This window comes from Canis lupus, chromosome 20, assembly GCF_011100685.1.
Source record: "Canis lupus familiaris isolate Mischka breed German Shepherd chromosome 20, alternate assembly UU_Cfam_GSD_1.0, whole genome shotgun sequence".
Taxonomy (NCBI): Eukaryota; Metazoa; Chordata; class Mammalia; order Carnivora; family Canidae; genus Canis; species Canis lupus.
Genome location: NC_049241.1, coordinates 14,424,249 through 14,440,254, shown reverse-complemented (window position 1 = coordinate 14,440,254; position 16,006 = coordinate 14,424,249). Strand labels below are relative to the sequence as shown.

The window sequence follows — 16,006 nt, the reverse complement described above, 5'->3', positions numbered from 1 at the left end:
GACAACATTTATGAAATCATGTTGCAGCAAACAAAAGATCACTGCCATATGAATGGAGTATTGGAGTTTATATACTGTCTCAGCTAAACAAGCTCATTTCATTTCCAGTTAAAATCATAATGTAAAGGGTGGACTTTTTTTTTTTCCTGGCAAAGCAAACTTTATTATAGCCCTGAGGTTGGAGCTCCAGGTCCTGCTGAACACTTGAGAGTTGGGGCGAGGGCCTCTTGTGTTGCCCTCAGCAGCTCCATCCCATTCAGACTCAGGTGGAGAGAGGCTGGGTGGGGGGAGACCTGGGGTCATAGCACACGCCAAGGAAGGCCACTCTTGGCTGCTGAGCTAGCCAGCTCTCCCTCAGTTGGTCACTGCAGCCAGGCCATTCCTGACTCCTCATTTCTTGGATCCTGGCTTTTTAGGTTTGAGTGTGGGTTTGGCCTTTTCCATAGGACTCTTGTCTTTAAGCCCAGGTCTCACTGCCTCCTCTTTTTTTTTCCATCCTTTTTTTCTTGGCAACGCTTGTCTGCTTCTGGGACGCCAGCCTCCTGACTTGTTTAACAGGAGTCTCCTCCTCTAGGGACACATTAAAGCGAATCAGTACTTATTTTAAAGATGTAATAGACATATACAAATATATATAATGTTGTCATGAATTCATTACAGCATTTTATATTAAATTTTTATAATATAATTTGCTAAAAATATCTTAGTTTCAAGATGGTTGAGACCATAAACTTAATAGTAAATTATGCAGATTATAAAAATATATAAAGATATAAACTTATACTGTATTAATTAGAGAAAAGAGGAAAATCATATGTGTGTCATGTTTACAAAAAGGTAAAACAAAAACCAAAAAAGACTATAAACCCAAAAGATGGAGGGAAATTATACCAAAATGAAAAAAGATGTTTTATCTGGACAGTACAGGAGTAAGTAGGATTTGTTTTGTTTTGTATTGGCTTTTTGGTCTCTTAACTTCCTTGAATTACCTAAATTTCCCATACTAAACATTTATCGCTTTTATAATGGGGAGGGAGCAGCCAAACAAACTTCAAATTAACATGGATTTCTCTAGTTTGTGTTCAACGGAATTACTGCTTTCTAGTGACACTGGGGAGATCCGAAAACCTTTTTAAAGAGGCAATTTCTGAGTAGGCTGCCAGAAGTAGGTTCTTCTGTGAGAGTCTTCAGAGATCTAACCTCAGTGCTCCCCAGCTGAGTTTTGTTGCTCTGTGAAGGTTCATATAATGAGTGTTTTCATCTTTTCATATTAAAAATGACCTCCTGACCTGAATCTCAGCTTCCCAGATGACTGAGGTTTACTGGTCACAGTCTAAGAAAAAATAAAGCAAAACTACTTAGTATTTCATCCTGCTCTTGGAGTCCACATTTTATTTCCAGATGAGCTCACAAGCTTTGTTGTTGGTTTGCCTTTGTTTACACCCTACAGATCCAACAAGGGTGATGGTACCCCCTTCCAGCATGGATGTCACTGTTGGAGAAAGTATTGTTCTCCCATGCCAGGTAACACATGATCACTCGCTAGACATCGTGTTTACTTGGTCATTTAATGGACACCTGATAGATTTTGACAAAGATGGGGACCACTTTGAAAGAGTCGGAGGGGTAAGTATCAACATCAAACTATCTGTAGGAAATTCAGTATGCAACTGGACTTCTCCAAAGTGGCTCAGCTTGTTTAGATTAACTTGAAAAGAAATATAAGGTTATTCTTGATAATCTTGTTTTGATACCTTATTTTTGAAACTCTTGGTTAATTCCTGCTCCTTTTTGCCTGATCTGTGTGGCCCCACTTAGTGAGGAACCCTAGATGGCGGTCCTCTTCATCTTCACAACAATACTATAGACTAGTTATTCCGAACTATGTATGAATGAGGAAACTGAAGTTCAACGGGAAATGTGTGGCTTGCCTTGGCCTCATAGCCCTCGACTGTGAAACCCAGCTTTAAACCTCAGATCCCAGGTTCTGTGCCCCATGCAGCACCATATTTCATAGCACCTGATTAAGAAAGTATCTTAAGGACAACTGACTCATGTGTTTTTTAAGCTGCTGATTAAACTTCCCCTGGCTCTCTTAGAAGTCTCATCATTGTGACATTAGGGCTCTCTTTCTTGAATCTGAAAGTCTGATCAGGGTATTTATTATCTCCAGGTAATTTTGAATTCAAATGTTTGAAGTTTCATAATGCCTTCCTTTCCATAAAAATACATATTACCATTGAATACACAGCAAGATGAAGCTAAATCTGGAAACAATTTGTATCTATCACAATTGTTCTCAAAAAAAATTTTTCACTAGCACAGTTCTACATTCCCATTAGTTTTTTTTCATTTTTAAAAATTTATTTTTTATTAGTGTTCAATTTGCCAACATATAGAATAAGACCCAGTGCTCATCCCATCAAGTGCCCACCTCAGTGCCCGATGGGTGCATTCCCATTAGTAATAAAGATTCACTCTGGCTACCATTCTCACAGAGGGGTCCAGCTAAAAAACAGCAGAAAATAAAAATGAGGCTGTGGTTTGAAAAGCCCTCCCCACCCCTCTGCCATAGAAATCTAATTTTCCCACTTCATTTTGCCTCCCCTCCCCCTGGTGTTGAGAGTATGTGGGCTAAAGCTTATAAGATAAGCTATATGATACGTTGAGGACCTGTTTTCCACTCAACTATAATACTAGTCCTGTTCTTGCTACCTTTCTCAAATGATGTCTCTCACAGAACATCAAGAATGATTTGAGCATTTTCTCAGCTTTCCCAAAGATCATATACAACTGGTAATATTTTAGTTACATAGGAGAGATTAGTTTATTACATCAGTAGATGCCTTGGGTCATGAGGGATTTTTCTCCTAGAATCCTGGTTGAGAAAGGCTGGATGAAATTGGCAGTATTAAGCATTCTGGACTTCTTTGATATGATTCAGCTTAATAACCAAGTGGGAGAGATATTAATTTCACAAGGGCATTAAAGATATTAAATACCTTCAGGTCTAGAAAACTGCATAGCCCAATGCCTTCCACAAAAGAAGTACTTGATAAATTTTAATAGTTGGACTAATTGAAGGAAGAGTAACATTGATTTTAATAACAGGAAAGTATAAATTGAGAAAACCTTCATAGATTAAGCAGAATATTAGTTTTCATGCTAAGACCAATGTCTTGGCCAAGAGAGATATTAAAAACATTATCTCCCAGAGTGGCACAGGTACCAACCAATTAGAACAGCTGCCTGGCCGATCAAAATAGATGCCCTGCCAGTCAGACAGATGTGGACTTTATGCTGGACTGGCTGCATACCAGCCAGGGCCAAGGCACAGGTGGAGACAACCCTAATGGAGTCAAGCACTAATGACCACCTTTTGTAGAGAGCTCTATCTGTGGAATCACTCTCATTAGCCTCTCATGTGAGAAAAACTTGTCTCTTCTGTGAAACTCTTGCTAACACCAATCAATTATTGCTAAGAAGTACAAAATTCAGGACAGCACTACAGATTGTGAGAAGTAAGGATCTTTAATGTCTATGGAGATAGGATTTGACAGGAGAAGAGGTAAGGAAGGAATTCTGAAGCTAAGCCATTTCACAGTTTCTCCTTCCTGGTCAGCATGGTGGTGATGCTTGGTAGAGTCAACCTTTTGCAGTTTTTGGAAAAGCTGTTATTTCATTGTCCTCTGACAGCCTCCCAGTTCTCTGTCAGGAACATAACAAAGCACAGCAGGGAAAAATAAGCTGGTGCTGCTTTATTTGCTTTGGTGGGAACACAAATGTAGATCTCAGTAAACTGTTTGATCTGGATGACTTCAGAGGAAACGAGAAAGTTATTGTGGTCTCCTTCTGTGAGACTCTTAATCTTGACTTTTTTTTTATTCTTTATTTTCAGTTTTACTTTAAAAAACACAGCTCTGGTCAAAATCTGTAAATGAAGACAACTCATTCTGTTAATATGTTACTGTATTCCGAAATTTCCAGGCCACAACTAGTTTCTTCTAACCTTAAGCCCTTGGTGAATAAAGTGGATTATTAACACAATGTACACATTTCTTTAAAACAAATATGGCTTTCCACCTTCCCTGCACATACCCCCTTGTGAAGCATTTTGTTGTTGTTTAAATCTATACTCAGGAGTCCTAGCCACATGAAATGTCTTAGGTAAAGAAGTATTAGTGATGATGATGATGCCTTAATATTGGCAAAGCACCTAATCATTTATCAAACCCTTTGGTGTCTATCAGCTCTTTAATCCTCACAGAAAGCATGAGGAATAGGGTAGCAATTATTATCCTATTTTACCGAGCAATTGTAAGACTTGATTAGTAAATAGAATCTGAATAAGAACCCAAGTGTTATAAATAAAACCGCTTTCAGGTAAAAAAAAAAAAAAAAAAAAAAAGTCATAGCTTTCTTTGAGTTAGATTTAATCTTTGACATGTCCGCTTATGGTCATCAATAATACCAATTTAAATTTACTCCATGCTTCCCAGTTTTCAGGATTTCACATACACAAACAGTCTCATTTGATTCTCACAACCTCACCCAGTGGGCAATGCATCCTTTCACAGGTCAGTAAACTAAAACCCAGAGACTTACATGAAATCGCACAGCAGGGATCAAGACAATAGAGTACCTACACATCAGCTCTCCCTTCACTAAATACTTGAGCCTCTCTTCTAAACTTATTTACAACTATTGGCAGTTCTGGGCTTTCCATTGTCCTGAACAGATTTGTGATATGTTTCTCTAATACAAAGGGAATTAAGTACACATTAATTTAGATTGAGAATAAGGTCTTTCCAGATAGTAGAATGGCCTGACCATGTCGGTTCACATCCTGACTGTGCCATTTATTAGGCAAGTCACATAACCTCTTTGTGCTTGAGTTTTCTTCACCTCTAAAGTAAGGATAACAAGAACACCTACCTCATAGAACATGTGAGTATTTAGCTGTAATATATGGCTCCAATATTTAAATACTATTAAGCATTATCCAACATTGTGGAAGGATAGCAACAGGGCCAAAATAACCCATGTTGTCTTATCATCCATTGTGGGGTGAGATGTAAGCATAGCTTCCTGAATCTGACCTCTAGGGAGCACTCATATGCAAGCCACCTGTTCCCCAAGCTTTTGATTAACAGAGCTATGAAACCAAACTCAAGGTGTAGCCATGTTCTTCAGTTAAAATGCTACCTTCGTGATAACCTATGGAGGCATCTTCTCATATTTACTAAAAGTCCCACACTGGTAAATGTATAGAAATATTCCTAGGGCACATAGAAATCCATACTGGGATATAAGCAGTTCTGTTCATCTGCTAATCAAACTTGCATTTGGCATTTCAAAAACAAATAAGCAGCATTCCACACTAGGTGATACTAGATTTCCTTGGAGAGTGTGGTCCTCATACTCTTAATTCAAACCTGGGAGCAAGCAAAATGCTGCTGTAAGATAGAGTTGCACAGTAAAATGCAGATGCCTCCAAATGTAGGCTTTCCCCGCCTTTCCAAATATAGAATTCCAAAGAATTGGAATCCCAGAGAAGGCTGCAAGCCGAGGGCATATCTGACGAAACCCACAGGACTAGATCAAAAGCCGCCTTGAGTAAGTTTAAGTGCTTCCGACATGGGTGGCAAACTGCTCCAGAGACCCAGGGAAGCCAGACACCGGAGGTCTTGTCCAAGGTGTGTTCTGAAAATGTTGGTGTTCTTATCTCACAAGCAGGCTCACATATTTTTAATAGGCCATGGCTTGCATCACTAATGTTTTCATCAGCCAGTATAAAATAAATCCATTAGTCACAGTGTCCTTCATGTGATAATGATATTTAGAGCTCATTAAAAAGTAATTGTAGCCACTTTCCCCTACTTTATCAGCAGGATTCAGCTGGTGATTTGATGATCCGAAACATCCAACTGAAGCATGCTGGGAAATACGTCTGCATGGTCCAAACAAGTGTAGACAAGCTGTCTGCTGCTGCAGACCTGATTGTAAGAGGTATGGGAATTTTGGTTTCTGTTCTTGAAAGACGTTTGTGGTATCTACTCCTGCACAGATTTCTAAAAATGTCACCAGTTCAGAATTATGGAAGAAATTCATATAGAAGCTGAACATTGTAAACAGTGGTTAGCGGCCTACAGAAGTTCTGTGTGTATCTGTTTCTCATAGGGGGGATCACCAGAAAGTGCAGAGCAAATCCGGTTACTCTGTACTGAAAATAACTCCTGTAAGTGCTGTGAGTGCCCCGAGTGCCTGGATTTATGGCTACTGGAGTTGATATGACCTTCTAGAATAATTTTGGATTAACAAAAGCAAATAGTTTAAAGAAGGATCAAACTGTGCCTTTTGATGTTTCATCTGGGCTAAGCCAAATTAGTGATTTAGGGTACTGATAGAACGGTGGCTTCAGAAAAATCACCAGTTTTTCCCAGTTCCCTTTTTTCCCTAAAGTTAATATAGTTCTGTCCAGTTCTTAAAATATGGCTTTAGAGGGAAACACTTCCTGACTGCCTAGGAGGTAGTAAATAAGCTGGCAGTTGATGTACAGACTGACATTTGTGAGATTTTTCTTGAGTCCTACTAACATGGTCTAACTTCAACCTAATGGCTACAGAGGCCCTGGCTGAGCCCCATGAAGTCAATTTATAAAGCAACAGTAAATGGAGTTTGAAAACTATTTTTCTATTGAAATTAAAACCTTCAGGGACCAGTGTATGTACCAGAATCAAACTGATGTATGCTTGGGGCTTTTCTGAGTGTTAAAAGTGAAGCCAAATCAGAACATCAAAATAATCTCTTGGCCAGCACCTCCTTCATCTGAACCCTAACCATTGGTGTCTAGGAGTCTTCAGCCAGCAGAACCTTGAGTGCAAGAATACAGAACTCCAAGGGAAATTAGGTATGGAGGCAGGGTGAATCTGAGTTCAGGGAGAACAAGGTATTATTGGAAGCAACGTAAGTGTTGCTGTGCCCTCTAGGCATAACCTGAAGGAGGAGATGTGTGGGAGTTAGCAACTTAAACTCATAGTCAAGAGAAGTTAAAGAAAAATAGTTTTTCCATCCCATCTGCTTTCGTTTCCCTTTAAATTGCCTACAAAAACCTTTCAGTAATAGTACAGATAAGAGCCAGATAAGAGAAAAAAAAAAACGTTCAACCTGGGTTGAGCTACCCATTGAATAACTTAAGGAAACATGTTTATTTCCATTTTAAAATACATGAGAGCTGGTCTGTTCTCCCCCTGGGGACAAAAGAATTCTGTTGCTGAAAATTTATCCTCTATTTAATTAGGATAATGTTCAGATCAGCAGTTTAAACACCAATAAATTAGACTAATAAATATTTAAATCAGTAATACTTGAAGTTCTTAAATGATATTGTATACTTCATTTCACAGAAAATAACATTAAATACCAAGAGGAATTTACAAACTCTGTCTAAAAGAAAATCTAGTCTAATCAGTTAATAAGGCCAATAAATTAATATGCCATTTTAAACCATAATCTTTCGTTTTATTTCCTCTGACTCTGCCCTTGCAGCTTTTCTGCATATTACAGAGAGGACGCAGAAATGTATTTCACTGCCCTGTAAGAGATTTTTGTATTGGAAACTGGTAAAGCTTTGAGTGTTGGCTCCAGCTTCCTTGATCTCTACTTTATTTAGTCAATAGCATGCTAATGGCAGATGGAAAGGCCCTTCTTCACAGGGAGAGAAACAGAGGCACTGGTCTCACACCAACATTCTCTCTTCTATTGCCTTGACAAAAACATCTGTGAGCCCTGACCATGTGAACATTTTGTTTAGAGGACAAACATTGGCTCATTATCTCATTTTGAAAGAGGGACCCAACTTCCCCAAGACAAAGTTGGTAAACATTCTGTGAGGTCATATCTATACACTGGTGTGGTGGCTGGCAGGAGCATACAGAGCAAACAAAGTTGTGAAAGTAGCATTTTACCTCCAGTGGCCAAATTCATACCACTCCTTCATTTTCCTTTACTTGGCTGCTAACAGTGGGCTCAGATACTTCCTATCTATATAATTCATTGAGGAGTTTGGAGGGGAACATTTTTCTACTTGTACTTTGACCATTGAAAGAGCATCCATATGAGGGTTGGGGGTGGGAATCTAGGGTGAGAAGGCTAGTGAGAAAAAAGAAGATGATGCAGTCTTCTAGACTTTATCTGATTAATCGGGGTTGCAAAGACTAAAGTTTGCCTCGGCTCTATCCAGGTGGCATTAGACTGGCATGCTGAAATGTCACCATGGAAAATTAATCAATTTCAGCATACAGATTTCCAGACCTTTCATTCAGGAGTAGGAGGGAGAAGATAAATTTAGTTTCACCTGTGGGTATATAAAAATGATTTTTTAAAAAAAGAAAGAGAAATTTAGGGCATCCTATGAAGGGTACAGGAGTGAATCTCAGAACAAAGTCTTACTTTAGGAAATTACAATTAACTTTTCACCAGTCTGCTAGATGTCTCTTTCTTCCCTGACCAGCAACATGGCCCAGTAGTACATAGCAGTACACTTGCCTGCTATGTGGGGCTCAGCAAAGTCCTCCTAGGACTATCTCCTTATTCCTGTCTCAGGGACATGAAGTTTGTCATCATGTCTCCTTCACCAACCACCTTCCCTCCTGAAATGGTCAGTTGTGGTTTGCTGCAAGTGCATTTAACTGCCTGGTAAGAGCTTTTCCTGTTGGAATCTAAGACAGCTTTGGGGCTTTGCTTGGGTTGTCTTTCTATGTTGTTAACCTACTGCTTTCCATCTTCTATTTATGATTTCCAAACCTTCATTTAAAACTGATTTCCTCTTATTTCAATGATTTAAATACATGGGCAGAAACAGTGAACATCAGAAAGTAGAAAAATACAGGTATGACTTATAGAAACTGCAAATGAGGGTCTTTAGACTCTAGCCTAGTTCTGAAGTTGAAGTTGGAGAAGCGACAATCCTGTGACTCTTGAGCACTGGCCATTTTCACAGAAGCTCCCTTGTGTACAAGTGTGTGTTTGCCTATGACATGGGGCAGGCATGAGGTTGGTAGTTACAGTGTAGCAGGAATGTATGGAGCAGCATTGTGACCACCAATGTTCTCATGCCAGTTCTGATCAAATCCACGTTCTAAACGGTAGAAATGACCATTTCTAAAAGGCTTTCATCTCCATTTATCCCTTTTCTATCCATAGATAACACTGCCTGACTTATACCAGAAACCTGTAAATATGGTGAATGTGGGCTTTTGTGATACCCCAATATTCTCTCCTAGCATTTGGAACCAATATTCTATTTTAATGCTTTGTTTACCTATTTTTTTTCTAATTACATAGAGAGCCCCTAGAAAGAAGTGTCCATGTCTCATTCATCTCTGTAGTTTCAAAACCTAGAATAATTCTGGGCACCCAATAGGTATCCAAAAAGGAATTGACAAATGATGAATCTGTGAATGGGTGAATAAATGGTTGAATGGATCAGCATTGCATTCAATAAAGCAATCACTTGCTTGGACATGTGAACACACTGCTCCATTTCTGAGGGTCTTGCTCATTCACAGGCCCTCCAGGACCCCCAGAGGGTGTGACCATAGATGAAATTACAGATACTACCGCTCAGCTCTCCTGGAGACCCGGACCTGACAACCACAGCCCCATCACCATGTATGTTATTCAAGCCAGGACTCCGTTCTCCGTGGGCTGGCAAGCAGTCAATACAGGTACCATACTGGATGCCTGCGGGTAGTGTCTCACAGGGGCTTCTGAAAGTCAGCATAGTGGACAAAGCACTGTGGTAGAAACCAAGGGCCAGCTAGATTCCCATCAGATACAGCTATGAATGATACATTATGGCAGTATTTCCTAAGCCTCAGTCAACGGTACCATCATTTCTTTAATAGTTTTCTTTATCTCAACACATGTTTGTTTTTTAACTTGTCCTAAACAATAATGTCTTATGAAATGCTAGGTCTGTATGTTGGTTATATTTTTTTCTTAACATATATATTAAAACACATTAGTTGTAAAAATAAAATGCATCAATCTGCATATTACCTAAAATTATCTGTGTATTACTGATGATACACTTTGAGAAGCAAAGAATTATACTAGTCTACATAGCCTTTATAAAGTTTATTTACTGCTCTCAAGAAATCAATAACTAAGGACTGCCTGGAGCCTCTTGACTTGCTATCCATTTTTTTTTTAGATGGTTGAGTTTGGAAATGAAGAGGCATGAGATTTTGTTATATTAAAAACTATGTGAGATGGCCATATCTTGATGTTTTGAGGTAGAAATACATGGAGCGATAGGCCTAGTTCTGCGCAACTCAGGTGAATCATACTGATTTTAACAACCTCGTTTGTTTTTCACATCAGTTTATCCAACCTCAGAAATGGGTTTCTGTGTTTCCAGTTCAATCTCTGACTTTCTTCTGAGTCACAAGAGTGCTTAGGAAGGAAAGATAGGAAAAAGCTGGAAGTTAGGGGATCATGCAGTCCTGACTCTGCTACTTGGTAGATCGCTATACAGTTGCGTTTTCCTCGGCTGTTAAATGGGCATGATAAGAATTGTTTATGACCCAAAGAGAAACGATTGTGAAACTTTTTTAAAAACAGGAAGTACTACATAAATATAATGAACGAAAGGAGGGACACCTGGGTGGCTCAGAGATTGAGCATCTGTCTCTGACTCAGGTCGTGATCCCAGGGTCCTGAGATCGAGTCCCACATCGGGCTCCCCACAGGAAGTCTGCTTCTCCCTCTATATCTCTGCCTCTCTCTCTCTCTCTGTCTCTCATGAATGAATAAATAAAATCTTTTTTAAAAAATTACTAGAATTTGCTGAGCCCTTGATATGTGCTATATGTTCTGCTAAGTCCTTTTTTTGGATTTTCTCAACAGTACTATGAATAGATATTGTTATTAACCTCAATGTTTGGTAGGGAAACCAAGGCATGGAAAGATTAAGTAACGTGCCCAAGGTCATTGGGCTACTAAGCATGGATTTGGGTTTAGAATACAGATGGTCTGACTCCAAAGCCCCACACTCTTTACCTTTGGAAGTTAGGACTGTGTTAGTTGTGGCCTAGGGAGGCTGGCAGCCACTGAACCCTAGTCACCTGTATGATGGCCTCAGCTTTGTCAAAGTTGATCTCCCTTTCAGAGTTCTGGGCTACGTAGGAAATATTTATTTTTACTTTATTTTTATTTGTTATTATTTTTTTTTAGTAAGCTCCAGCCCACTATGGGGCTACTTTATTTTTAATTGTTTTGTTTTGTTTTTTTTTTTAGTAAGCTCTAGCCCAATATGGGGCTTGAACTTACAACCCTGAGATCAACAGTTGCATGCTCTACTGACTGAGGTAGAGGTAGGCACCCATTGCATGGAGAATCTTTATGATAACTGGTTTAAAAAGTTGTTCAGAAAAAAATAAAAAAATAAAAATAAAAAATAAAAAGTTGTTCAGTGAGCATAGAGGCAATGTCCACAGCTTCTTCGCTTATGGCACCAAATAGTGGGCCATGTCCTCTTGGCAAGGAGCCCTTCTCCAAATACTGCTGGGTGGATACTGTCAAATTCTACTTCTCTGACTCCCTTTTTTGTGTTCTCCATGGCCTTTCCTTTTATGTTTTCAGATTCTTTCTTGAGATATGTTAGTAGAGTTCACTGTCAGTAGTAGTATAGCTTTGTAATATTGTTAACTTCATTATGATGAGTTATAGAACTTGGACCACACAGTTTGACGAAGATGCAGATCCAGTGCAATCTTGGGTTAGTAACTTAACCTTTATAAGGCCCATTTTCCTCATCAATAAAAACAAAGTAATTTTAATTTACTCATAGAATAGTTGTAAAAATTAATCAGTGTGGGGCAGCCTGGGTGGCTCAGCAATTTAGCGCAGGCTTCAGCCCTGGGCATGATCCTGGAGACCCAGAATTGAGTCCCACATCGGCCTCCCTGCATGGAGCCTGCTTCTCCCTCTGCCTGTGTCTCTTCCTCTCTCTCTCCCTGTGTCTCTCATGAATAAATAAAATCTTTTAAAAAAAAATCAGTGTGCCCAACACTGTGCAATAAATGCTGAAAAATGTATCAGGTGATAGCAGTAATGATTACAGTCAAGTGCTTTGAGGCCTTGAAGACCCTAATGTCATCGTCTCATACCTGATTAGAAACTTGTTAGTTTAGCAAAGGGAGTTCTGGGATTGCTTCCCTGTAACAGCTGTTGTGCAACTACTCTCAGGCCACCTACAGTGCCCTGCACACCGTAATGGTGATGGTGATGGATGGAAGTTCCTATCTGCTTAACATGGAATCCTGTAAAACATCCCCACCTTCTGATGTCTTTCAGTCCCAGAACTGATTGATGGGAAGACATTCACAGCGACCGTTGTGGGTTTGAACCCGTGGGTTGAGTATGAATTTCGCACAGTTGCTGCCAACGTGATTGGGATTGGGGAACCCAGCCGGCCCTCAGAGAAAAGGAGGACAGAAGAGGCTCGTGAGTAGCAGCCAGGACACAGAGAGTCTGTGCTGGTGGCTATTATTTCTCAGGAAAAGGCTTTGAATTCTTCCTACTTTAAGCCCTAATGAAGCTCTGCATCAGCACCCCCTGCCCCTTGAATAGTTATAATGATCAGAAATCAGGCCAGTAGATGCTCAGCTTAGTTCAGTTCTCACTCTTCCCTGGGTCACCTTGTACAAAGAGAGACACCGTGTGCTTCGTCTTTCAAACACCAGCACTTTCTTTGTTGGTTCATTTGTCACCAAGATTCTCCAACCAGGAATTATTTTTTTAATACGCACACCCACATTTCAAATGAAATCAACACACAGAAATCACTCGTCACAAATAATCAATTCTTCAGAAATGTTCAGTAAGATTTTCTTAGAGTATCAACCATGCCCAGAAGCTAAAATGCAGAACATCCTGCTAATTCATACAAGCCCAGTCAGCAATTTAGCAGGACCCTCTGTGTTCACAGCTTGCATGAGCACAGGGAGAGAAAACCTGCACCTATGTCAGTTGTACATTTCCTTCTCTTGTGCAATGGGAGGCCTACATTACGTGTGGGGCTCTGTAGAGTCCCCAGCTGTAATAGGGCCCGATGTTTGTTGAAGGTTCCTAAGCAGAAGGGAACTCTGACCCTACTCTTGGACAGAAACCCTCTAGATTGATTTCATTATCTCTAACCGAGGGAACACACCCAGTCACCAATTTTTAAATTCTGTCTGGAGTTTTCCATTTACATGATGATCACGTCGCTAATCCCCATTCTTTCTTTTCCCCCTCCAAAACTGTCATTTAATTGATTCCTCTCAGCAGTCCTGAGAAGGAAGCTAGCATAATCTCCCCTCTTTTACAGAGAAATCTGGGGATCAAAGAGGTTAAGCACAGTGAGCCAGGGGTCAACCTATGTCCACCACTTCCTTCAGCACCCAGCTCAAAACTCACCTTCCTCCGAGAAGCCATTAGCCCAACCCTACTCTGAGCAGCCTGCTACTTCAGAACGCCACCGCACTTCATTCTGTCTGCACCGTATTGTTGTTTATTGTCAACATTCCTCTGTAATTGTTCTGCATGTGCTCTCTGCCTTCAACAAGATTGTAAACTCTGCACGGGCAGAGTGTGTATTGTCCTGTCTTTTGTGTACCACCGCATGGTTAATAAACGCCTATCCAAGCATTAGAACCAGAACTTCAGTCCTTTCAAACCACTGAACTTCGGCCTCTAGGGATGGAGCTCAACAATTGGGCAGACTTGTCACATACCTTGTGTACCTTGTTGAATGGGAATCAGGTAACTAATAGCAATTTCCTTGCTACATTTCACTTCTGTAAGCCGACTCTTTGGGCCCCATGACCACACTGTTTCTGACCTCAAAAGACAAGATATGTTTATCAGCGTATTTGTTTAAAGTGAGTCACTTTAGCCAGACAACCTTCCTGCCCCTCATTTGCTTTTACCACCTGACATGACTTGTTTTTTGTTTCTGCACAGTCCCCGAAGTGACCCCAGCTAACGTCAGTGGTGGTGGAGGCAGCAAATCTGAACTGGTTATAACTTGGGAGGTAAATGAATCATGGAACAAAAGGAACATATATTAGTCTGGGCTATTTTATTTTTTTCCCTCTATGTTAAACAAATCTGAGAAGTTTTCTACTGTGTTTTTAAGAGCTAAAATTTGAGTGCAAATACTCCCTTGTCACATAGTTAATAGGTAGCAAGAAAAGATGGTGCTTGCCCATCAATTGTTGAATTAGGTTTTAATTTGACTCATCACAGAAAAAACAATCATGAAATGGAAGACAACACAAGAAAACATAAATATATATGTATATACATATACATATATCCATGAAGACTGGTTCAAAGAAAACCAGTTTTCATTTCTTCCTGAATTGATGCATAGCCAATTGATTTAAAACCTCTGCCAGCAGTAGATTCAGTGTGCCAGCACAATTTCCTGGCAATTGGCTTTGCTTCTAGAGCCTTCTTCTATGAGGTATTTAAAAAAAAAAAAAACTTAGAGGTAGGTTAGTCACCAATTTATTAAAAGTTGATTTTGAAAGAGGAGATTAGAGTTTTAAAAAGGGTTCTTAATGCTTTTGAAAGATTTCAGACAGTAGTTCTTGAAGTTAAAATCTTATTTAACTAAAGCCCCAGCAGTGAGAGAAATTACCCCCTTCCAGCTTAACTCCTCAGTTCTGAGGGGAAAGATCTTGCCTGAGTCAAGATGGTCTTCTTCAATGAGATCTTTTGTCTGTTTGGCACTAGGGAAAAATTCATATTGGATGGTACGTGTTGCATTTTTGGTTTCTAGATCGGCTATCCAGTGAATTTCATAGTCATTTTTGAGAACTTCAGAGCTGGGTCTCCCACATCAAGAAGCCATGCTCTCCACTGCAGATTTTCATTGGGTTTTGTTTCTTTCTTTGTTTAACCCTACTTCAGTGCCTCATCCATAGCTAACGTAGACTGATGGCAAGCCCCAAACCTTAGTCTTTCGAGAAAACCCAAAGTAAGATAGGTGGGGAAGAATGCATATAAGAATGTTGGGTGGTAGGGTGAAATAAAACAATTTTAGCATTTGAATCAAACTGCTGTGGTTTCTGAAGACTATCTCCCTTCTTTCCCAGACGGTCCCTGAGGAATTACAGAATGGCAGAGGCTTTGGCTATGTGGTGGCCTTCCGGCCCTATGGCAAAATGATCTGGATGCTGACAGTGCTGGCATCAGCTGATGCTTCCAGATATGTGTTCAGGAATGAGAGCGTGCGCCCCTTCTCTCCCTTTGAGGTTAAAGTGGGCGTCTTCAACAATAAAGGAGAAGGCCCATTCAGTCCTACCACAGTAGTCTATTCTGCAGAAGAAGGTATGATTTATTCTGCCTATACATTTGATATTTGTTCAGTTTGGAGATATTCATGATTTTAAGATTGAACTGTCACTCGACTCTCCTGACTTTTAGTCAAGCCAGTTAGCTTTCTTTTGCTCTTATGCTCTTATTTCCATAATCCAGTAACTAGGACTCTCACCTATGACAAATGCTAATTAAGAAGGATGCATACGAATGAAATTGCTAGCTATAAAAACTTGGTGCTTAAATTTAAGCGGTCCTGGATTACTTCCTTTCCACCTACCCCCAAATTTAGTAGCCAAACACTTTGTCTTTAACTTCTCTATCTCCACTCCCTTCCAGCTATTAACCATGACTCCTCTATAAAATGATGGTTAGGGTCATAATCACTAAGGGCTGTTATATAACCATGGATTATTTGCTCCTTATAATACCAGTATCTAGAAGCCTATCCTGATGCACCTGATAGAATAATTACTTTTTCTATACTCATCTGTAGAACCCACCAAACCACCAGCCAGCATCTTTGCCAGAAGTCTGTCTGCCACAGATATCGAAGTTTTCTGGGCCTCCCCCATGGAGAAGAATAGAGGACGGATACAAGGCTATGAGGTAAACAAGAGATATGGACAATAAT

At 39.9% G+C, this 16,006-nt stretch overlaps 1 protein-coding gene across 13 annotated transcripts in view; it reads left to right on the top strand.

Moving 5' to 3' along the window:
- Positions 1-16,006, top strand: part of CNTN4 (contactin 4) — a 916,127-nt gene that overhangs the window by 888,844 nt on the left and 11,277 nt on the right. For 10 of the 13 annotated variants that reach the window (XM_038565816.1, XM_038565811.1, XM_038565815.1 and 7 more), the window contains 7 exons: positions 1,451-1,626; positions 5,889-6,009; positions 9,570-9,728; positions 12,361-12,510; positions 14,011-14,081; positions 15,150-15,384; positions 15,869-15,981. In XM_038565816.1, coding sequence (XP_038421744.1) covers positions 1,451-1,626; positions 5,889-6,009; positions 9,570-9,728; positions 12,361-12,510; positions 14,011-14,081; positions 15,150-15,384; positions 15,869-15,981 — 1,025 coding nt within the window. The remainder of the gene's footprint in view (positions 1-1,450; positions 1,627-5,888; positions 6,010-9,569; positions 9,729-12,360; positions 12,511-14,010; positions 14,082-15,149; positions 15,385-15,868; positions 15,982-16,006) is intronic. The other 3 variants (XM_038565823.1, XM_038565822.1, XM_038565821.1) reach the window with 3 other exon arrangements.